Below are 24,004 nucleotides of genomic sequence, written 5' to 3' on the forward strand. Positions count from 1 at the left end.
CTGTTCTGGAGGGGGTTGCACTCCCCCTAAAGGATCAGGTTCGTAGTTTGGGGGTGCTCTTGGATCCAGAACTGTCACTTGAGGCACAGGTGAACTCAGTGGCACGGAGCACTTTTTATCAGCTTAGGCTGGTATACCAACTACGCCCTTATCTGGACAGAGATAGCCTAGCTACAGTTATCCATGCTCTGATAACTTCTCGTCTGGATTACTGCAATGCGTTATATGTGGGGCTGCCTTTGAAAATGGTCCGGAAACTTCAGCTGGTCCAAAATAGGGCAGCAAGATTGTTAACAGGGACTGGCCAGTGAGCTCATATTACGCCAGTACTTTTTCAGCTGCATTGACTGCCAGTCCATTTCCGGGCCCGATTCAAAGTGCTGGTATTAACATTTAAAGCCCTTAACGGCTTGGGGCCAGGTTACCTGAAGGATCACCTCCTCCCATAGGTGCCTGCCCGGACCTTAAGATCATCGTCAGCAGCCCTTCTCCATGAGCCCCTGCCAAAAGAAGTGAGGTGGGTGGCTACTAGGAGGAGGGCTTTTTCTGCTGTGGCACCCCGGCTGTGGAATGAGCTCCCTACTGAGGTTCGCCTGGCACCTACATTGTATTCCTTCCGGCGCCAAGAGAAGACCTTTTTATTTTCCCAGGCATTTTAGCATTTTAGCTTTCTAGACTTTTAGCTTTACTGTTTTAAATCTGTATTTTAAATTCCTGCACTGCTGCTAGGTTTTATTGTGGTTGTATTGTTACATTGTGGTTTTAACGTTCTATACATTTTATATTGTTTTATTGTGTGCCGTTTCGTTTTAATTTCTGTGAACCGCCCAGAGAGCTTTGGCTATTGGGTGGTACATACATACATACATACATCTCACAGTGGCCAACCAGATGCATATGGGAAGCCCACGAGCAAGACTTGAGTGCAACAGTCCCCTCCTGTTCATGTTCTCAAGCAAACGATCCTGGAGGCAGTTTATAGCCATCATGACAGCATCCCCTTTTAAAGCTCTCTGGGTTGTTGGCCATCCACATCTCTGTTTCCACAGAAACATAGAAGAGTTAATGTTATGATGCAGCTGGACACATTTCATGCAAAGGCAGCGAGGGGGTGGAGAGAGAAGGGAGGCTGTGCAATGGGGACTCATATTTCTTGCAGTCAGCAGTTTAATAAGAAGCTGGGCCATTTCTTCAAAAGAATCCGGGAGAGAGTGCAGGACAGGAAGGCCTGGCGTGCTATGGTCCATGGGGTCACGAAGAGTCGGACACGACTGAACGACTGAACAACAACAACAGGAGAGAAAAAGAGTTGTGTGTTTTTTAAAGATAACTACTATTACCTTTTCATCTTCATAACTGCTTGCTATCATACGTTTTCACTGGTTTGTTTTTTAATTGCTGGCTCAGTATTCATGTTTTCCCCCCTTAAATTCTGTTGCCTTTTATTGTAGTTTGTTCTTTTGTTGTTCTTAGCCTCCATGAACTGTGTGAGCAAAGGCAGGATGCATGTATTTTAAATAAGTACTATATATCAGACTTCTCTTACTTCTCCTTTCTGTTTATACAAGTGGAATCTGCAACAAAATATTGCAATGTGGAATGGCTTTGTTCAGGATTCCAGCTGCTCTATTCCCCCCTCCCCCACTGCCCTATTTTCCATCTCCCCCAAACCGGTTAGCATTCTGTGGCCACAATGCACAGCCAGCACTCATGGGGCTGTTTTAGGTTTCCCTGCCTTAGGGTTTTTTTCCCCAATGTTTTTTAAGGTCCCTTCTATGCCTGCTGATATTTCCCTTTTGTGCGTGGGTGGTAGAACATTTGATTACATAAGCAACTGGATTTACAGCTATATCTGCTATATAAAGATGAAGAGATTTCTTCTGTCCCCAGCCTGGCAAGGGATGTATATTCCACTGATGGCTAGAGACAGAGCTCAGTAACAACAACATTTTTGTGTTTTTTTAAATGGAGGAATAACTATTATTATTGGTGTGTGTGTGTGTGTGTGTGTGTGTGCATTTAGATCATGACATGTTGGGCACTTAGACATGTTGTGTACTTAGTGACATTAATCCAATTATGGCTTTTCTACATGAGGTGTTTATTGTGCGCTCATCATTTCCTACTCATGGTTTTTTACAGGTTCTTTAGATGCCATCTTGGCCCACCTGTACCTAAAGAGAACTTTTAGCAAGCTTTTTTTTTTAAAGCAGGGGAAATGTGGCATTTAATTATGAAAGCAAAAGCAATCATGATTTCCTCTTGTATAGTTGTGCTGTTCTGCTATACTACAATGCCACCTAGAGGTTATGTAGCAGAAAAGCAGGAAAGGAAATGCTCCTTATGTAGTGCTTGGATCTCAATTCTGTGGTGAAACCAGAAGTAGATACAGTGGATTAACTGCCTCATGTACAAAAGCTTTATGTCTGTAGGACTCCTGTTACATTCTGTTTGTTGTTGTTTTTTTAAATTATAAAACAGCAAACTTGGGGGAGGGGTAAATAATTCCCCTCCCCATTTTTCTCCCCCCCCTCTTTTTTTTTTTACTTATTGTTCAGCCTAATGAAGGGTTATGGAGAACTTTAAAGCTTGCTCACAATCTTGTGACATTTTGGTTGGTTCTGAATAATGATCCTGTTTTTTACAATTCTGTGTAGCCCTGTTCTCCAAAGACCACCATGGACCCAGGAGGCTCTGAAGAGGCATTTGAAACTCCGATTGTGCCCCAGTCCTCCTCAAGGGATCAGATGAAGCCTCCTGTGCCACAGACACTAAAATTTTATTTGGGTGAGCCGCTGGCCCTGGGGGTGAGTAGTGGGGAAATAATATTTGAATGTACAATGCCCCCCTAATGACTATCTTTCCCCTTTGCAACTTCCTTCCACATTACCTAGAAAAGTGGTAATGTCTTCAAAAGCATATTTTAGGGAAAGATGGGTTTCCTCAGTCAGGGAAACAATGATGACCACAAGCATCCTTGACAGGCAGTTTGCCCAAGACTTGCAACATTCCTCCGCAATGCGCAGCTACAGGGAAGCATTGGTTGTGCAGCCTAGGCAAGGATGTACTGATTTCTTTCCTGTGTGGTCTGCCTCTTCTTTTAATGTTGACTAGATTACTCAGGGTTCATAGAATTTTGTTTCGAATTTATAAAGCAAGAGTATGTGGTCAGAAACTTTTAACATAAGGCACAATCAACCTGTTTAAGTGAACACAAGCACAAAATGGCTGCAGCGGAGACATGGCTAATCCCAAAATTGCTGTCGTGGAGGTGTGGCCAATCACAAAAAGCTATGAGCACCAGCCTGGCTCCTCTCTTGGAGGAGGGCCTCAAATGCTGATAGTAGTGTATGGATAGGTTCATATAGAGAGAGGCGTTCCGTGTCTGTCTGTCTGTCTGTCTCACACACACACGCACACACACACACACACTGCAGACAGACAGACAGACAGACAGAGTGGGAGGGAAACACAGAGAGAGAGGGAGAGAGAGGGTGAGGAAACTATACACACAGAGAGCAGTTCCTCCGTGTGCAAGCCAATGGAGTGATTTTTCCATTCATTTGCAGAGTGGGGAGGGAAGCTGCACTGCCAAAAAATGGAAGGGGTGGGGGGAGACATCCCACGCATCCACCAAGGCCCCTTGGAGCAACAGGGTCCTTGGCAGGGCGTGAGCATCCCCCAAACTCCAGATGTTTTTTGGCAGGGCAGTTCTCCCTCCCCCCATTATGTAATTGAATGGAGAATTTCTCTAATTCACTTGTAGGGAGCAGGGAGTTGGGAGAGCATCCTGAAGGCAGCTGTAGGGTGCTGGACCCCGCAGCATGGCCCCACGAGCACTGGCTAATATTGCATAGGTTCTGTTCAAGGGAAGGGGCTGAGCGAGTGGAAGCTTCGAGCAGAGGCGACAATTGGATGTCATTGCTTACCATGCAATTTATGCACCCTGATTATGCAAGATGATTACAAGATGTCCCCTCATTACGTAGGATTCGAATTTGTGTGGGGTGACTCCATGAGTACAGGAGGCTCCCTGCTTCAGATGTTACACCAAACATGGCAACCGCAGAGGTGGGAGGACTGGTATGAATTTGGGGGGTGGGACTAAACAGGAGGCCCCCGTGCCCCCTTCAACATGCTTACGCTGTTCACATGAGTGACATTTAAATAGGGCATATTTAGTCTATACATACATAGTACTTCTTTATGTAGCAATAGCTAATCATTAGATGAAACCCATAGTGTGGTGGTAAAGTTTGAAGTGCAGGCACTCATCATGACAGTTTCCATAGCCCCTAAGGACAGTTCAAAAATACAGGTAGCTGGACTGATCCATCTCTCTCACTGTATCTGTATATTTTTTATTTATTAATCGCCCATCTGGCTGGTCACCCAGCCACTCTGGGCGATGTACAATAATAGAAACAGTTTAAAACAATAACATTCTACATTAAAAACATCATATTTCTAAAAATACCCTTGTTGTTTATTCGGTCAGTCGCTTCCGACTCTTCGTGACTTCATGGACCAGCCCACGCCAGAGCTTCCTGTCAGCCATCGCCACCCCCAGCTCCCCCAAGGTTGAGTCCGTCACCTCCATAATATCTTGCCCTTGGTCGGCCCCTCTTCCTTTTGCCTTCCACTCTCCCTAGCATCAGCATCTTCTCCAGGGTGTCCTGTCTTCTCATGATGTGGCCAAAGCACTTCAGTTTTGCCTTTCATATCATTCCCGCAAGTGAGCAGTCTGGCTTGATTTCCTGGAGGATGGACTGGTTTGATCTTCTTGCAGACCAAAGGCACTCTCAGAATTTTCTTCCAGCACCACAGTTCAAAAGCATCTATCTTCCTTCGCTCAGCCTTCCTTATGGTCCAGCTCTCGCAGCCATAGGTTACTATTTGCTTGAACTATGCGGACCTTTGTTGTCAGTGTGATGTCTCAGCTCTTAACTATTTTATCAAGATTTGTCATTGCTGTCCTCCCAAGAAGTAAACATCTTCTGATTTCCTGGCTGCAGTCAGCGTCTGCAGTAATCTTTACGCCTAGAAAGACAAAGTCTGTCACTGCCTCCACGTTTTCTCCCTCTGTTTGCCAGTTATCAATCAAGCTGGTTGCCATAATCTTGGTTTTTTTGAGGTTTAACTGCAACCCAGCTTTTACACCTTCTTCCTTCACCTTCGTCATGAGGTTCCTCAGCTTCCCCTCACCTTCAGCCATCAAAGTGGTATCACCTGCATATCTGAGATTGTTAATGTTTCTTCCAGCGATTTTAACTCCAGCCTTGGCTTCATCAAGCCCAGCACATTGCATGATGTGTTCTGCATACAGGTTGAATAGGTAGGGTGAGAGTATACAACCCTGCCGTACTCCTTTCCCAATCTTAAACCAGTCCGTTGTTCCGTGGTCTGTTCTTACCATTGCTACTTGGTCGTTATACAGATTCCTCAGGAGGCAGACAAGATGACTTGGTATCCCCATACCACCAAGAAGTTGCCACAATTTGTTATGATCCATACAGTCAAAGTCAAGAAATCACTGGGATAACAGGCAGGCATGGCCTTGGTGTACAAAACGAAGCAGGACAAAAGCTAATAGAGTTTTGCCAAGAGAACACGCTGATCATAGCAAACACTCTTTTCCAACAGCACAAGAGGCGACTCTACACATGGACATCACCAGATGGTCAATATCGAAATCAGATTGATTATGTCCTTTGCAGCCAAAGATGGAGAAGCTCTATACAGTCAGTAAAAACAAGACCTGGAGCTGACTGTGGCTCAGATCATGAGCTGCTTCTTGCAAAATGTCGGCTTAAATTGAAGAACGTAGGGAAAACCACTAAACCATTCAGGTATGACCTAAATCATATCCCTTATGAATATACAGTGGAGGTGACAAATAGATTTAAGGGATTAGACCTGATAGACAGAGTGCCTGAGGAACTATGGACGGAGGTCCGTAACATTGTTCAGGAGGCAGCAACGAAATCCATCCCCAAGAAAAAGAAATGCAAGAAAGCCAAGTGGCTGTCTGATGAGGCTTTACAAGTAGCTCACGAAAGAAGGGCAGCGAAAAGCAAGGGAGAAGGGGGAAGATATACCCAACTGAATGCAGAGTTCCAGAGAATAGCAAGGAGAGACAAGAAGGCCTTCTTAAATGAACAATGCAAAGAAATCGAGGAAAACAACAGAATGGGAAAGACTAGAGATCTCTTCAAGAAAATTGGAGATCTCAAGGGAACGTTTTGTGCAAAGACAGGCATGATAAAGGACAAAGAAGGCAGGGACCTAACAGAAGCAGATGAGATTAAGAAGAGGTGGCAAGAATACACAGAAGAACTATACAGGAAAGATCTGAATGTCCCTGATAGCCATGATAGTGCGGTCACTGAACTTGAGCCGGACATCCTTGAGAGTGAAGTCAAGTGGGCCTTAGGAAGCATTAGTAACAACAAAGCTAGCGGAGATGACAGTATTCCAGCTGAGCTATTTAAAATCCTAAAAGATGATGCTGTTAAAGTTCTGCATTCAATATGCCAACAAATCTGGAACACTCAACAGTGGCCACAAGACTGGAAAAGGTCAGTTTACATTCCAATTCCAAAGAAGGGCAACGCCAAAGAGTGTTCAAACTACTGCACAATTGCGCTCATTTCACATGCCAGCAAGGTGATGCTCAAAATCCTACAAGCTAGGCTTCAGCAGTATGTGAACCGAGAACTACCAGAAGTACAAGCTGGGTTTCGAAGAGGCAGAGGAACTAGAGATCAAATTGCCAACATTCGCTGCATCATGGAGAAAGCAAGAGAATTCCAGAAAAACGTCTATTTCTGCTTCATTGACTATGCTAAAGCCTTTGATTGTGTGGATCACAACAAACTGTGGCAAATTCTGAAAGTGATGGGAATATCAGACCACCTTACCCGTTTCCTGAGAAACCTGTATGAGGGTCAAGAAGCAACAGTAAGAACCAGACATGGAACAACCGATTGGTTCAAAATTGGGAAAGGAGTACGACAAGGCTGCATATTGTCACCCTGCTTATTTAACTTATATGCAGAGTACATCATGAGAAATGCCGGGTTGGATGAATCACAGGTCGGAATTAAGATTGCCGGGAGAATTATCAACAACCTCCGATATGCAGACGATACCACCCTAATGGCAGAAAGCGAAGAGGATCTCAAGAGCCTCTTGTTGAGGGTGAAAGAGGAGAGTGCCAAAGCTGGTTTGAAACTCAACATTAAAAAAACTAAGATCATGGCATCTGGCCCCATCACTTCCTGGCATATAGAAGGGGAAGAAATGGAAGCAGTGACAGATTTTACTTCCTTGGGCTCCAAGATCACCGCAGACGGTGACTGTAGCCATGAAATTAAAAGACGCTTGCTCGCTCCTTGGGAGGAAAGCTATGGCCAACCTAGACAGCATAGTAAGAAGCAGAGACATCACCTTGCCGACAAAGGTCCGTCTAATCAAAGCTATGGTTTTCCCAGTAGTAATGTATGGCTGGGAGAGCTGGACTATAAGGAAGGCTGAGTGCCGAAGAATTGATGCTTTCGAACTGTGGTGCTGGAGAAGACTCTTATGAGTCCCCTGGACTGCAAGGAGGTCAAATCAGTCCATCCTAAAGGAAATCAACCCTGACCGCTCATTGGAAGGACAGATACTGAAGCTGAAGCTCCAATATTTTGGCCACCTAATGCGAAGAGAAAACTCCCTGGAAAAGACCCTGATGCTGGGAAAGACTGAAGGCAAAAGGAGAAGGGGACGGCAGAGGATGAGATGGCTAGATAGCATCACTGATGCAATGAATATGAACTTGAGCACGCTCCGGGAGAGAGCGCAGGACAGGAAGGCCTGGCGTGCTATGGTCCATGGGGTCACGAAGAGTCGGACACGACTGAACGACTGAACAACAACAACAACAAATACAGTCAAAGGCTTTAGAATAGTCAATAAAACAGAAATAGATGTTTTTCTGAAACTCCCTGGCTTTTTCCATTATCCAGTGGATATTGGCAATTTGGTCTCTAGTTCCTCTGCCTTTTGTAAACCCAGCTTGTACATCTGGCAATTCTTGTTCCATGAATTGCTGGAGTCTACCTTGCAAGATCTTGAGCATTACCTTACTGGCACGTGAAGTAAGTGCCACTGTTAGATACTTTGAACATTCTTTGGTGCTTCCCTTTTTTGGTATGGGGATATAAGTTCCTCTTTTCCAATCTGTTGGCCAGTCTTGTGTTTTCCAAATTTGCTGGCATATGGCATGCATCACCTTGACAGCATCATCTTGCAAGATTTTAAACAGTTCAGCTGGGATACCGTCATCTCCTGCTGCCTTGTTATTAGCAATGCTTCTTAAGGCCCATTCAACCTCACTCTTCAGGATGTCTGGCTCTAGGTCACTGACCACACCGTCAAATCTTTCCCCAATATTATTATCCTTCCTATACAGACCTTCTTTATATTCTTGCCACCTTTTCTTGATCTCTTCTGCTTCTGTTAGGTCCTTGCCATCTTTGTTTTTGATCATACCCATTTTTGCCTGGAATTTACCTCCGATGTTTCTAGTTTTCTGGAAGAGGTCTCTTGTCCTTCCTATTCTATTATTTTCTTCCGCTTCCGAGCATTGCTTGTTTAAAAATAATTCCTTCTCTCTTCTGGCTAACCTCTGGAATTTTGCATTTAATTGGACATTTCTCCCCCTATCACTGTTGCCTTTTGCTTTCCTTCTTTCTTGGGCTACTTCCAGTGTCTCAGCAGACAGCCATCTTGACTTCTTGGTTTTCTTTTTCTTTGGGACATTTTTTGTTGCCGCCTCCTGAACAATGTTGCAAACTTCTGTCCATAGTTCTTCCGGGACCCTATCTACTAAATCTAGTCCCTTAAATCTATTCTTCACCTCCACGGCATATTCATTAGGAATATTCGTGAGCTCATATCCACCTGATCTGTGGGTCTTCCCTATTCTCTTTAGCCTGATTCTAAATTGTGCAATAAGAAGTTCGTGATCTGAATTACAATCAGCTCCACGTCTTGTTTTTAACCAACTGCATAGATGCCTGCCACCTTTGGCTACAAAGGATGTAGTCAATCTGATTTTGGTGTCAACCGTCTGGTGAAGTCCATGTATAAAGTCATCTCTTAGGTTGTTGGAAGAGAGTGTTTGTTATGCACAGTGAGTTGTCTTTCTATCAGCCTATGTCCTGCTTCATTTTGTTCTCCCAGACCATGCTTGCCTGTAATTCCAGGTGTCGTTTGACTACACACCTTAGCATTCCAGTCTCCTCTAATGAAAATAACATCTTTTTTTGGCATACTATCCAGTAGGTGCTGCAGATCCTCATAGAACTGATCTACTTCTGCTTTTTCAGCATCTGTGGTTGGGGTGTATATTTGGATCACTGTGATGTTAAATGGCTTACCTTGAATTCAAATTGAGATCATTCTGTCATTTTTTGGATTGTATCCAAGCACTGGTTTAGCCACTTTATTATTAATTATGAAGGCTACTCCATGTCTTCTGTGGTGTTCTTGCCCACAGTAGTAGATCTGGTGGTCATTTGATGCGAAGTGGCCCATTCCAGTCCATTTCAGTTCACTGACATCCAAAATGTCTGTATTTAATCTTGACATCTCCCCAATAACCACATCCAATTTGCCCTGGCTCATAGATCTTACATTCTAGGGATGTATGAAAGTCACTTACCTTGAACGAAATTTGATTCGTGGGGGGGGGAGGCGCTCCGTCCCTCCCCCCGAATTCTGGCGGGGGGGAGGCGCTCTGTCCCTCCCCCCCGAAATTCTGGCTGGGGAGGAGGCGCTCCATCCCTCCACCCCCGAATCCTGGTCGGCCTTGCCGCAAATGGCGGCGGCCGTAGCCGCCACCTTTTGCGTCCCTGCAGTCAGCTGTGATAGGCTACGTAAATGTTTACGTAGCCTATCACAGCTGAGTAAAAAAAAAACAAAAACCCCGCACGCACGCAAATGGCGGCGCCCATGGGTGCCGCTATTTGCGTTCCTTATTTTGGCACGTCTAGTCTACGTAAACATTTACATTGACTATGGCAAAAATAAGGGGAATGCAAATAGCGTAGACGCTATGCTATTTGTGTTCCCCTTATTTTCGCCGTAGTCTAAGTAAATGTTTACGTAGACTAGACGTGCCAAAATAAGGAACACAAATGGCGGCGCCCATGGGCACCACCATTTGTGTACGTGCGGTTGTTGTTGTTGTTGTTTTTACTCAGCTGTGATAGGCTACGTAAACATTTACGTAGCCTATCACAGTATTTTTTAAAAATCTAGCCGTGATTGGCTACGTAAATCTTTATGTAGCCTATCAGGTTTTGTTTTTTGTTTTTTCCTGGAAATGGTGGTGGTGGCAGCTGGTCGGAAGATCGGCCACCGCCGCCGCACCGCCGCCGCACCGCCGCCGGAGCTGCCGCCGCTGCCGCTAGGAGGATTCGCCCAAGGTAAGTCCCGTCCCAGGGGGCGGGCGGGGGGTGGCAGACTGTTTCGCCACCAATTTCAGGGGGCCGAATGCTCTGGCATTCAGCCTCCCCAAGATTCGTGGTGAAATTCTTTGACATCCCTATTACATTCCAGGTTCCTATGGTGTGTTGATCTTTAGAACATCGGATTCGTCGTTCACCACGAGCACCATCGGCTGCTAGCCGTCCTTTCGGCTTTGAGCTAGCTGCGTCATCACATCTGGGGCTAGTTGAACTTATCCTCTGTTCCTCCCCAGTAGCATTTTGACCATCTTCTGACCTGGGAGTCCCATCTTCCGATGGTATACCGACATATCTCTGGTTGTACTGATCCATTTAGTTTTCATGGCAAGAATACTGGGGTGGGTTGCCATTTCCTTCCCCAGGGATCGTATTTAGTCTGACCTCTCTGCCATGACCTTCCCATCTTGGGTGTCCCTTCACGGTTTAGCTCATGACGTCATTGAGGTGCTCAAGCTCCAGCACCATGACAAGGTAACGATCTCCTTTGCTGAAGAAAAATACCCTAAGCCACCCCAAATGCCTGCCTGAACAACTACGTTTTTAATGCACGACGGAAGCTCATTAAAGAGGGGGCATGGTGGAGTTCCCTAGGGAGGAAGTTCCACAGAGTGGGGGCCACCACAGTAAAGGCCCTCTCCCTCGTCCTCACCAGCCTGGCTGTCCTGGCTGATGGGACAGAGTGAAGGCCATTCAAGGCTGATCTTGTTAAGCGGCCTGTCTGGTGTTGCTGGAGGTGCTCCTTAAGATAGGCTGGGCCCGAACCATATAGGGTTGTAAAGGTCAAAACCAACACCTTGAATTTGGCCCGGAAAACAACTAGTAACCAGTGCAACTCCTTCAGCACTGGAGTGATGTGATCTCGCCAGCGGCTGCCTTTAATCAGGAGAGCTGCTGCATTCTGTACCAGCTGCAGCTTCCAAACCGTCTTCAAGGGTAACCCAATGTAGAGTGCATTACAGTAGTCTTAAATGTTCCTCTCCACGGAACTCTTTAGTAAAAGGCGAAAGATTTATGCGATCTGAAGAGAAACCAGAGTATACTATAGATGTCATTTGTAGTTCTTTTATAAAGGAAATGGGTTTGAATTACTCATTCAAGACCCAGCCACTTCAAAAGACTTTGTATGACAACAGGAATAGCACACAACCATACATTGCTAATGGGAAACTCCACCCCCCCCCAGCTCAAGTGAGTATTGCAGTGAAGCTCAGAGGGAAGTCTATGGTGGGGTGAGGGGAGCAGATGACATCATTATCCCTGCTCTTAAAAAAGTCCTGGCGCTTCAACCCTGTGAGCCCAGACTCCACGGCACCACTCCATGTAATGAGTCACTTGATTTACAACTCAAGTCTGAGAAATGAACTGCTTTAGTCCATCAGGGCAGTTACTGTGTAGACTGCTTTTTATGTTCCCCCACTGATATGTTTCTTAAAGGCCTAATTGAGGTGACCTGCAATTACAGCAAATGATCATTTATTGCTGCATAAAGAAGCATAATGGATACTTAGACAAAAGGACTGGCAAAGTACCAATCTTAGTCAAACACTGGCCAGGTTGTAGCAAATCTCATTAATTAATTGATTTCATTAATTGCTCCAGTAACTCAGCCAATGCCAGGCTGAGCACCATGCCTAACTTGGCAGTGGTCCAAGGGAAGCTTCTTCTCGATCTCTCAGTGGCTTCGGATGCCATCAGTAATGGTTTCCTGCTGGATTGGCTTTGTGGGTTGCAGGACTCAGTGATATGGTAGTTCCACTCTTGCCCACGGGGTTAGTTTCAGAAGGTAGCATTGGGGGACTTCTGCTCAACTCGATGGCATTTGAGTGTGGGGTGGGAGGGGTCCCACAAGCTTCCATCTTGTTCCCCATGCTTTTTAAGGTAGGGGTACACAAGATCAGCAAACTGATCCTGCACAGGGAAAATATAATTCTTTTGCATTTGCTGTCCTCCCAATGAAAATAGCAGTGTATGTGTGTATTTTTTTCAGGATCACAATATTTAACCTCTCCACAAACCTCACGGGGGGGGGGGGGACACCCTATGACAGTTAAATGCAGTAACACATTTAGGGAGCAATCCTATCTGGGTCGATGGTTGCCTCCAAGCCCGGGGGCGACTGCGTATTTGGTGCAGGGTAGGAGGAGTGGTGAGGAGCGGATCTTTATTTAAATATAAATTTATATTTATCTTTTATTGTAATGATTGATGCTCTTATTCCATTCCTGATTAACTCCTTGTAGCCCTTTTGATTTAACCAAAGCCAAGTAGATTGTTTCGTGCCTCTTTACCCCACCTACATGGAGATTGTGAGTTTTTCTACATGAGGCTGTTAATCCGCTGTATCTGCTTTCAGTTTCATCACAGAATTCAGATCCAAGCATTACATGGAGTGTTTCCTTTCCTGCCTTTCCTCTACATAACCTTGAGGTGGCACTGTGGTATAGCGGAATAGCACAAATACACAAGTGAAAAAGTGGTTTCTTTTGCTTTTACAATTAAATACCACCTTTTCCCTGCTCTAAAAAAACCCTCACTGAAAGTGCTGGTTAGACCCAGAAGTGAAACTGGAGCATCACAACACAGTCTAAAGAACCCATAAATGGCCACAAATGACAATGATGCGTGGACGATAAATGCCTTGTGTAGAAAAGCCCTATCAGGTGGGGAAAAAAATCATATGTGAAGTGGCTCTAAATTGGTCTGAAAAATATTGAATGTGAGGTGACACCCTGTTCAATGCTGTCTTTGCAGATCACACAGATATTAATAGGAATTATAGGACTGGCTTTTGGGCTTGCACTGAACAACATAGATGAATTCAGAGTATTTTACCTTAACATGAAGACACCATATTGGACTGGAATCTTGGTAATTCTACATAACAGTGTGTTTAAACTGTTAATTCTGCAGCCTTCACCTTAGAATAAGGATTGGTCAGCTCATGTCCTCAGTCCCAGTTTTGCTGAGAGGCTGCCAAATGTTTCAGGACCAATGGGCGATTGAATTGGTGAAGAACATCCGTGGAAGACCAGAAGGAAATGTCAGTCTTGTAATGTAGTCAAGGCTGAGTATCATCCACAACTCCAAGGCAGAGGCATGGACTTTTGAACTGAGCAGAGAATTCGGCATCAGGAAATTCAGCTATAATTTTGTTTAGGAAAATAAAATTTCTAGACCTTAGGCATGGGGATAAGGTTAGATAAAAGAATGCCTGGGGAAAATTTGGAAGCTAGAAGATGGCTGAAAAAGTATTTCAGTCATTAGGAGATGGGGCTTTGTTGGTCTGCAGAGATCCTTGCTCTTCCCTATGGCTTGTAAAAGCAGAATGTTTAAAGAAACTTGAGCAAATGTATATATGCCACTTTGCACCATCTCTTCAGGTTTCTTAGTGTATCCCCTGTTCTGGCAAAACAGTTGGGGTTCAGTAAAAGTGATGGAACATGCATCGTAGGGGGCAGGGAGTGCAAGGTGGGGCACAGGGTTAGAAAGAGATTGGAAGTGGTACAGAATTCTGTATTCTGAGGAACTTCCAAAGAAGGGGAGGCAGTGAGGTGTATTGGTTAGAGGGTTGGATCAGGGCTGGCAGGAAGGCCTTGTGACTACACAAGAATTTCCAAGGGGATGCCCTCCATGAGCACAGGGAAAGAGGGCATTCATTCTGCACTGCTTTTGATACTGGATAAGTCGTTGTGGCATCTCAAACCTGTCCAGCTGGTCACCAATTCTCTCATTAGTCTGAAACAGGTATACTGGCTTTAGTGCCTTTGATCTTGTCTGATCTTGTCCTGTCTTGCAGTTCTCTGAATATGATCTTTAGGGATGGTGGAGAATTCTGCCACGGACTCCAATGAGGCTTCTTCTAAAGCCAATGAGGCTTCTTCTAAAGGATTCTTTAGAATCTGCCCCCCCCCCCGGAGTCCATGGTGGAACGGACCACTCCCCTCCACCACCCCTGAAATTCTCCCCGGACAGACCTTACCTGCCACCTGCCGGTCCGGTCTGTCCGCTGCCGTCCGCTGCCCCGGTCTGCAGCCGCAAATGGCATCCAGTATAGCGGACACAAATGGCATCTGCTACGCCATTTGCGTCGCTACTCTTTTCATGATAGGGCTACGTAAATATTTATGTAGCCTATCACGGCTAAAGCAGGGACGCAAACGGCATCTGCTACGATGGACACCATCTGCGGCCGCAGACTGGCAGTGGATGGATGTCCGGCTGCGGACGGGCCCGGCCAGAGGCTCCACGGACTCACCATGGAGCAGAGCCAGCTGGGAAGGATTCCAGGGGGAGGAACAGATCGCGTCCCCCCCACCACGGATGCCCTGAACCAGAATGGTGAGTAGGGTTCGTACACCCCTAGATCTAGTAGACAGAACTGGAGAGATACATGTAAGTCCATTTGAATTTTGTTGATTGTCTCTGACCTCCTTTTTTTTGTCTCTTACAGTACATCATTTCAGGCTCTCTGTCTGTGGCAGCTGCCAGGAACCCCAAGATGTCACTGGTAACTAGCCTGTTTGGGGGACTACATCATGTGATTAGGGAAGATGAGCCTCTGAATGAGATTCAGCAAAGCATTGTGAACTTTTGTGGCTTGCCATTTATTAAGACCCACTCCTACTATGCGTGGTCTGAAGTTGCCCTGTACAATGTCATGTATTGTCTTCAGGCAGCTCTGTGGATCACTTTCTGGGAGTGTGGATAAAATCAATGATGATGATGACTTTAAAGATCAAAATCTGATTTTTAATTATTTTAAATTATGAACAAAAAACTAGATTTTCATCTCATTTAAATAGCATAGTTACACTTAAATCTAAACACAAATATGCTAAATCTATACTTACAGGGCTTTTCTACATGAGGCTTTTAACCCACTACTAAGGCTTCTGCTTCCAGATTCTTTGTGGGATTAAGATCAGTTCCATTACACATTTTTTTCAGGAATGTTCTTTCTCTGCCTTTCTATATGTTCCATTGCACAGCCACTAGGTGGTGCTGTGGTATTGTGGAATTGCACAAATGCATGAGGGTTTCATGCTGCCACTCACAGAAATACCAGACATTCCCCAATAGGACCCCCCCCCCCGACACACACACACACACACACACTATAATAGTTGCAAACCACCTGAGCAGTTCTGGAGGATGAGGACATCATGTTAAGCACCCACAAACTACCATGAGTGAGGAATCACAAGCGCACAATGTCTCATATAGAAAAGCTCACAGTATCATAAAAATGCATGTATAGCTCTCTCTCTCTCTCTCTCTCTCTCTCTCTCTCTCTCTCACTCACACACACACACACACACACACACTCACACACACACTGAGTTATGTACCAATCAAATATGGTCATTGGTTTCAGTTTTTCCTCTCCTAAAATCACTCTGTCCAGCAAAACTAGTCCAGCTTAACTAGTCCTTACCTTTTGAAAGTTCTGGCTTTGCCATAACTTGAAGGCAGAGCTCCTGCTTTGCATGCAGAAGGCTGCAGTTTCAATCCCTGGCATCTCCAGGTAGGGCTAGGGGATAATCCTGCCTGAACCGCAGAGAAACACTGCAAACCAGTGTTGACAATATGGGGCTATATGGACCAGTGGTCCAACTCAGTGTAAGGCAGCTTCATTACACTGGTTTCCCTTAGCAGTATCACATCTGCAAAGACACAGGCTGGATACTGTTGTTACTGTTCTGCACTTATGTGGTAGTGGAGCTGGGCCAGGTAAAGCAGAGGAGTTTCTTAGGACAGAAAGACAATACAGGAAAGGAGAGGCAGAATGGAAAAGAACAGAGGAGTGACCTGGAAAGAAAAAGGTAGGACATTGTAGGTGCCAACCTTTTTGGCACCAGGGACCAGTTTCATGGAAGACAATTTTTCCACGGACTGGGGGGGGGGGGGATGGTTTTGCTGGTGGACTTCTGGCCGCTGGGACACAAATGGCATCTACCACGCAGACGCCATTTGTGTCCCTGTGCTTTGCAGTAATAGGCTATGTAAACATTTATGTAGCCTATTACCTGAAGAACAGGGACGCAAATGGCATCCGCATAGCAGACGCCATTTGTGTCCCAGCAGCTGGAAGTCCACCAGCGGCTGGAGCTGGCCGGCAGCTCTGTGGACGCGCCGTGGGGTGAAGCTGGCCGGGGCCGGTGAGGATTCCAGGGGGGAAAGATGGATTGCCTCCCCCCCTGCAGACCCCCGTGGACCCAAGGTAAGGGGATTTTGCACACCCCTACGGCCCGGTTCCTAACAGGCCACGGACCGGTACCAGTTCGTGGCCCGGGGGTTGGGGACCCTTTTTGTAGGAGACACAGCTTCCAGATCCTATATCCCTCCCCCCCCCCCACACACACACACTTTTGTCACAGAAAAACTCTCATGGTTTCTGGGCATAAGAGAGAACCTACCTGAGAAGATATCCTCCTTGATGTTGTGAAATGCTATAACATTGAGATATAAATTAATAAGCTTTAGACATTAAACCACAGTGTTATTTAAGAAACATGTGTCAGAGGTGTTTCTGAGCACAAGGAGTGGGATAGCAGTTCAGATTCTGAGGGAGAACCGGCAGACATGGGGGAGGTGTTTTCCCAGGCTACTCCAGATAGGAGTAGGCCTGCTTCTCAGGTTACAAACGTCCAGATGGCTGAGCTTGAGGTCCCCCCCCCCCCGTGAGAGGCAGCGAACAGGAGGAGGACCTAATAGATGCCAGGCACAGGGGCAGAGCAAAGAGAGAGAAGGCAGGGTCGGAACTTAAGACGGTCTACCGGATTGGCCTTGCATGAAAAGCTGCGCTTAGAGGCCTCACGACAAGAGAGGGACCTCCCCCACTTAAGTTAGGCTAGTGAGACTGCCTCCCTCTTCAAACCGTGGGCAACTCTCTTAAATTCCATTTGGATCCCCTGAAGGCATTCCTTTGTAGATGGAGAGTCTCTACGAATTTGCATCTGTATGACCCTGTGAAGTAATGGATTAAAAGCTGTAGACTGAAGCCTCTCGTCTGTGTATGTTTGGGCATTGAAGTGAAGTGGGGGCTAAGGGAATCTTGACAACATGTGAGAAACTATCAGTGGGAAACTTGATTTAAATCAAGGATTTAAACTGGGGGTTCCTCTTGGTGATTTGAATCAATGATTATGGGAGAAGTGTGAGATCTGGGTCATAACAGTGCCAGGGTCCCTTAATGTCATAATAATAATAGTATCATTCTTTGTCACCACTAGGTGAAAGGCATGCTGGGAATGAATATCGTGAGTGCCGTGGCAGCTGGCATGGGGCTCATGATTCTCTGTTTTTCATTGGTACATTATGACCCACAATGGCAAATAACATATATATGCATGGACCTCTATGACACAGAACCGGATGAAACGTGTTATGAAAGGGAATTCCCGCCATATGTAAGTGCATGTCCCACCAGGACTAGGATTTGGGTAGCTTGTCCAAAGTTAGTAGGACAAGAGGAAAGGCTATGTCCCACCCCTTGGAGGGCTCCTGGGTTGGAAGGGAGAATGTTCTTCATAGTAACACTGGTAATGGCACTAGTATAAATTCCTTCTAACAATAGTTAACACAAGCAAAGGAGTGCTAAGGAATGTGTAGGGAATCTGAGTGGCAATAACTTTGCTGTGGGACTACTGTAGCTGGTTAGGTGTGCTGTATTTCTCTTGATCCCAATGGTCTTAAAACAGTTGAGCTCTGCAGGTGGCAGCCAAATTAGGCAGTTCTGCACACCTCGGTAAAGGTCTTATCTTAAACCAAAATCAACACACAAAGCAAAATGGGTGTAAGAGAACTTGTGAAGTGAAAGATTAGGATGGCGCTACTATTAAATAAATTTTAATAAGATTTGATAAAAAACAAATCTGTAATACAAAGTGTAAAAAGTAGTTATAAGAATTTAATTTATATATAACAAACCATATAAATTGTGCCAAAATGAAAAATCGACAGCCCAAAAGCATATTAAGGGAGCAATCCTATGGCCGCTAGTCAGCAGCTGGATGGCCATAGGATACATCGGTTTCCGGGAACCGACCTTCCCCCCCTCCTGCGGTGCCTCGTAGGCAGCACAGAACAGCCCCATGCTCTGTGCTCGGAAGAGCAGCGTGGAGCGCCGTAAAAGGGGTGTTCCTGGGCAGGCCAGGGTGGAAATAGCAGTACGACACAACCTGTGTCCAGACTACCCCCCCTCGCCACCCCATGGAATTCCCCCGGGACAGACCCTTCCTGGTTGTCAGCAGGTCTGGTCCGTCCAGCTGCCCTCCACCATCTGCCGCTGCTTGTCTTCGGACGCAAATGGCATCCAGCGTAGCAGACGCCATTTGTGTCCCTGCCTTTTGCCATGATAGGCTACGTAAATCTTTACGTAGCCTATTACAGCAAAGAGCAGGGGCGCAAATGGCATAGCGGATGCCATTTGCATCCCTGCCTTTTGCCGTGATAGGCTACATAAAGATTTACATAGCCTATCATGGCAAAAGGCAGGGGACGCAAATGGCGTCCACTACGCCGGACGCCATTTGTGTCCGAAGACCGGCCGTGGCCAGAAGTCAGGCAGCGGCCAGCCACAGCCGGCAGCTTTGCGGACTCGCCACGAAGCGGAGCCGGCCAGGGAGGATTCCAGGAGAAGGGACGGATCGCCTCCCCCCCACCGCGGATGCCCCCACCCAGAACAAGGTAAGGGATTCATACATCCCTAGGTAAGCTCAGGGCACCCACACCCAACCCATGAGAATTTCTCTGAAATTTCTTCACTGTTGAATTTCTTTTTGGAAGCAATTTATCTTCCATCAAATTGAATGAGAATGGTCGAAATAAATGTGGGAGACATTTTTGGCACAGCACTAATATAAAGAATGCAAAGGCGTGCCATATTCATTGTCCGTAAATAACTTGGTCAAAGACCAAATAATCTAGAGGCAATCTGTATGGAAATATTCTTACCATAACCAATGGCTTGCATATGCTGACCTGAAGCATGAATCAAGTGTGTGTGTGTGTGTGTGTGTGTGTGTATCTGTCTAGTCTAATCACTGGAGAGTATTTCCCTTTGTTGAGATCTCTGCTTCATTGACAGAAAATCATGTTTGGAACACTGGCCATTCTCCTAGTATTCACCATCCTTGAGGTCTGCATCACACTCTCCACTGCTGCCTTTGGGTGCAAGACTTTGTGCCGGAACGCCTACTCTGAAACGGTAACTTTTAAAAGAGAGTGCATTTTGGTAGCCAGTTCAGACAATGAGATTCAGGAGGAGAGCCTGCTTGTTGTCAAAACAGTGTTTCACATTTACTTAGCATTTACTCTTAGCTTTCCTCACCCAAGTTCCCTTTTTAAGTGCAGGGTAGATTCAACTCTGACTACAGTATTTATACAGGCCCTGTGACATCTAGTATAGTTTTCTGTTGGCAAACTAAGGATACAATCCTATGCATGTTTAGCCAGCCATGGCTGGCTGGGGAATGCTGGGAGTTGTAGGACTTTTCTTCTGTCTAGACATGCATAGGAGTGTGCCCTAAATTTAGAAGCTGAGCAGCACAGTAAATGCGTTCCAAGACTAATTTTATTCCTATGGTGTTTCTTTCTTTAGGTTGTGGTGATTTATCAGAATATGATGCTGGACCAAGCTGTTAGCCAGCCAGCTGCTTGCAAGGATTCTGAGACCCCCTGAATTGCTGTTCCTTCAACTCACCACTTCTGGACTGCTATCTCCTACCTACTGCAAAGCCAATAGCAAAAAGACTAAGGGCACCATCACACAAGGCTTTTATCATGCACTTGTGGTGGGTCACTCACAGATGTTTGCAGATCCTTTTCACGATGTCATCCACCTCCAGGGCACATCCAGTGGTATTTCCTGGTTATTCCATGTTAAAATGATCCGGAGATAATGAGCTATTTAAATATCCTGGATTTTCCCATTCGTTGTTGCACTATTAAACAGCCACGAGATGGCACTGTTTCATTGAGCTCTATGGAACATTGAGAATTAAGAACGTCCCCTCTCAGCAATCACTGTAAACGCAGAAAGATTTCATAACAGTAAGGCAGAAGGTTTTTTCTTTAATGCAGAGACACTCTAAATATATACCTATGGACCAAGCATGTTTTTTTAAACTAAACCCAGAATATCCTTTTAATCAGTCGAATACAGTGGATATAATGAACTATGCAAAACACCAGGAATAAATTTGGATATTATTATTTTTTTAAAACATAGAATGGACCTTGTTCTGTCTGACATCTGTTCAGCATCTCAAAGGAAACCATTTTGAATGGGATCATTCTTTATGAAAAATACTAATTAAAAACATTTAAAAAACAAAAATATAACACATATGATGGACAAATATAAGGGAGCACAAATGAAAATAACAAGGAAAAGAAAAGCTATTAACAAGATTTGGGAGGACCGGAAGAATAAACATTCTTGAAATTACACTAGATATCTTTCAACAATGTATGAATACACAAAAGAGGAAACTAATACACATATATTATATAAATATATTATGCTATGTTCAGAAGTGTTCATCTTTTTTCTTCATAAAGAGAGCCTTTATCTTCTGACAAAAAGAACTAGGCAAGATGGCCATTTATCCATCTTTACTGGAACCTGACTGCAGCCATTAACAATTGCCTTACGAAATGATGACTCAGTTTAGAGATCTGAAAATAAAGAATGTTGAATGTTAGCCTTTATGGTTGATGATGGCACTGACTGTGACAGATGTAGAAAAATAATCACAATCCTGAGAGTAGTTATCAGTCTCAGTCTGGAAAGTTAGCAGGATTAATGATAAACTAGAGCAAAATAGAATGAACAGAAAAGGATGACGGAGACAATGGAAAACAAGGCAAAAGAAAGTGCACAGGGGTTTCTTGGTAATAACAAGAGATATATAAAAATAATGGAGAACTATATAGGAAGTTCCAGTCCCAGATCAAAAGCTGGTTGAAACTGAACCTGCCTTTCACAGCATGTGTGTCTGTAGTAACAATGAATCTCATTGCAGATTTAAATCATGATAATCAGTACTTGAGGAAATGGGTGATGCAATCCTATGCACATTAACCTGGGAGTAATCCACATTAAACATAGTGGGAGTTACATCCAAGTAAACTTGCATAGGATTGTACAGTAAGGCTGAAATCTTATACACATTTACCTGGGAATGAGTCCCCTTGAATCCAGTGGGGTTTACTTCTGAGTAGACATGTGTAGGATTCTGCTGTTGGTTGTGGAATAGCTTGATCAATTTACTCAAAGCTGAGATAACAACTTGTATAGATATATTTGTTTCAAGTATATATTTATATTTACCCATAAAAGAACAATAAATCTACAATGTGTAATGTACGCCTACTTGGGTTTGACTTGCTTCAGTTTAGATCTTATTTCAATAACTTGAGACTACAAAATGTTGAAATGGTGAAGTGAACTGAATTTCAGGAGATAATTCTTGTAATTACTAAAAATAGCAACACCTCTAAGTTCTACAAAATGTTATTGAGTTCGAATGAAAACTGGCCCTGGTCAAAAACTATGGGTCATCATGACTAACTTAAGTCCCATTAATTTCAAGGGGTCTACTCTAAGTAGGACAATCACTGGATACTACCCCAAATGCTCAGATTTGTTGAAGATACAGGAAACAATAATACACAATGGATGTGGGTGTGTTCAGGCACACACGCATGCACATACATACATATATATTTGAGACAATGATTAGAAATCCTTGACTTTTATTTAAAAGAAGAAGAAAAGTTAAGTTTCTAGACCTGGTGACGGACAGAAATTAGAGCTGTGCGCAAACGGCCTCTTGAAATTCTCCACCTTATTTGTGGGCAGAGAAATATGGAAGACAATTTCCAGGGGGAGGAGAAATTCTCAACAGTTTCTCCCAGGCAGGGCTCCCCATTGGCAGGGCTTGTAGCACAGCTTCTTCCTTTTTTGGTACGTGTGTGTGTGTGGGGGGGGGTCATGCTGCAACAGCATTAACTGTCTTGGCAGCCTGGCCCCCAGTTTGCATCTACTGCAATGCAGGTGGGGCAGTGTTGTGTCCAGCTCCAGGGATTAAGAAGAGTTAGTGCTCTGCCAAAACCTGTCCTCCAATTTCCCGAAAGTTTTCTCCCCCCATGAAAGAGGCTTCCATTGTCCTGCCTCATTCAGGATGTTTTATAATTTCTGTTTGTGGCATTTTTGAGCTTACCTGATAACAGCTAACCTCCCAGGCTGCCCGCACATCCTGATCTGAAGAAGCTCTGTGGGAGGAATTACCTCATGGTGCCTTCCACTGGGCTTTAACTGAGGTGTGGGAAGCTGAGGAGGCTACAGGCTGCCAGAGAGATGATCGTACAATGAAATGCAGGGCACTTGTGCTCACTCCTCAGCCACCTCCTAAGTAAGGTAAGCCCAAGGAACCCAAGCTCAACCCATGAGAATTTCTCTGAAATGTCTCCACCATTGAATTTCTTTTCAAAAGCAATTTCTTTCCTATCAAACTGAGTGAGAATGATTTAAAAAAAAAATGTGGGAGAAATTTTGGCACAGCACTAACAGAAATGTTTGACCACATGTGAAGGAATACATTCTCGGTAAACCAGCAGGATGGTTCAGAAAGATGGTTCTGTGGTCGGGGAGCAAAGGCTTTGGTATCCAGCATACCTTCTTTCTCCTTGCCATACACCCCCCACCCCCAAACCTCATTTTATCAAAATAAATGATGTGAAGTCCTGCGAGAATTATGCAAAGGGAGGGGGCTCTAAGATGAGCTGGACGAACAAAAGAATGTTCTTGAATTCCCAATTCAAGCTAAGGGGGCTGAGCAGCTCAAAATAGCTTGACCATGGTGGTACAGGCATTAGTAACCTCAAGACTGGACTGCTACAATGCGCTCTATGTAGGGCTGCCCTTAAGGTTGGTCCAGAAGCTGGAGCTAATGCAGAACGCAGCATGTAACTCCTCCTCCTTTTCAGCATGTAACTCCTCTGGCTGCCTATTCGCTACCGGGCCAGGTTTAAGGTATTCAGGGTAAGCTATTTAACATCACAGTGATCCAAATATACGCCCCAACCACAGATGCTGAAGAAGCAGAAGTAGATCAGTTCTATGAGGATCTGCAGCACCTACTGGATAGTATGCCAAAAAAAAAGATGTTATTTTCATTAGAGGACACTGGAATGCTAAGGCGGGTAGTCAAACAACACCTGGAATTACAGGCAAGCATGGTCTGGGAGAACAAAATGAAGCAGGACATAGGCTGATAGAATTTTGCCAAGACAACTCACTGTGCATAACAAACACTCTCTTCCAACAACCTAAGAGACGACTTTATACATGGACTTCACCAGACGGTCGATGCCGAAATCAGATTGACTACATCCTTTCTGGCCAAAGGTGGCGGACATCTATGCAGTCGGTAAAAACAAGACGTGGAGCTGATTGTAATTCAGATCATGAACTTCTTATT

At 44.9% G+C, this 24,004-nt stretch overlaps 1 protein-coding gene and 1 non-coding gene across 2 annotated transcripts; one reads left to right on the forward strand and one right to left on the reverse strand.

The window, feature by feature from the left end:
* The first annotated feature begins 1,119 nt into the window (after positions 1 to 1,119).
* Positions 1,120 to 21,887, forward strand: LOC146337904 (membrane-spanning 4-domains subfamily A member 15-like). The gene is made up of 7 exons (XM_084815444.1): positions 1,120 to 1,211; positions 2,658 to 2,807; positions 13,269 to 13,385; positions 14,968 to 15,024; positions 17,750 to 17,926; positions 19,606 to 19,725; positions 20,119 to 21,887. The coding sequence occupies exons 1-7, from the start codon at positions 1,137 to 1,139 to the stop codon at positions 20,197 to 20,199; spliced, it is 777 nt and encodes a 258-aa protein (XP_084671570.1). The 5' UTR covers positions 1,120 to 1,136; the 3' UTR covers positions 20,200 to 21,887.
* On the reverse strand, positions 11,440 to 11,555 carry LOC146337905 (U5 spliceosomal RNA). The gene has a single exon (XR_014785231.1). It is a non-coding gene; the product is annotated as a U5 spliceosomal RNA (small nuclear RNA).
* Positions 21,888 to 24,004: the final 2,117 nt, after the last annotated feature.

The sequence above is a fragment of the Heloderma suspectum genome, chromosome 10 (assembly GCF_057233095.1).
Source record: "Heloderma suspectum isolate Gila_16-S chromosome 10, 16-S_ref, whole genome shotgun sequence".
NCBI lineage: Eukaryota > Metazoa > Chordata > Lepidosauria > Squamata > Helodermatidae > Heloderma > Heloderma suspectum.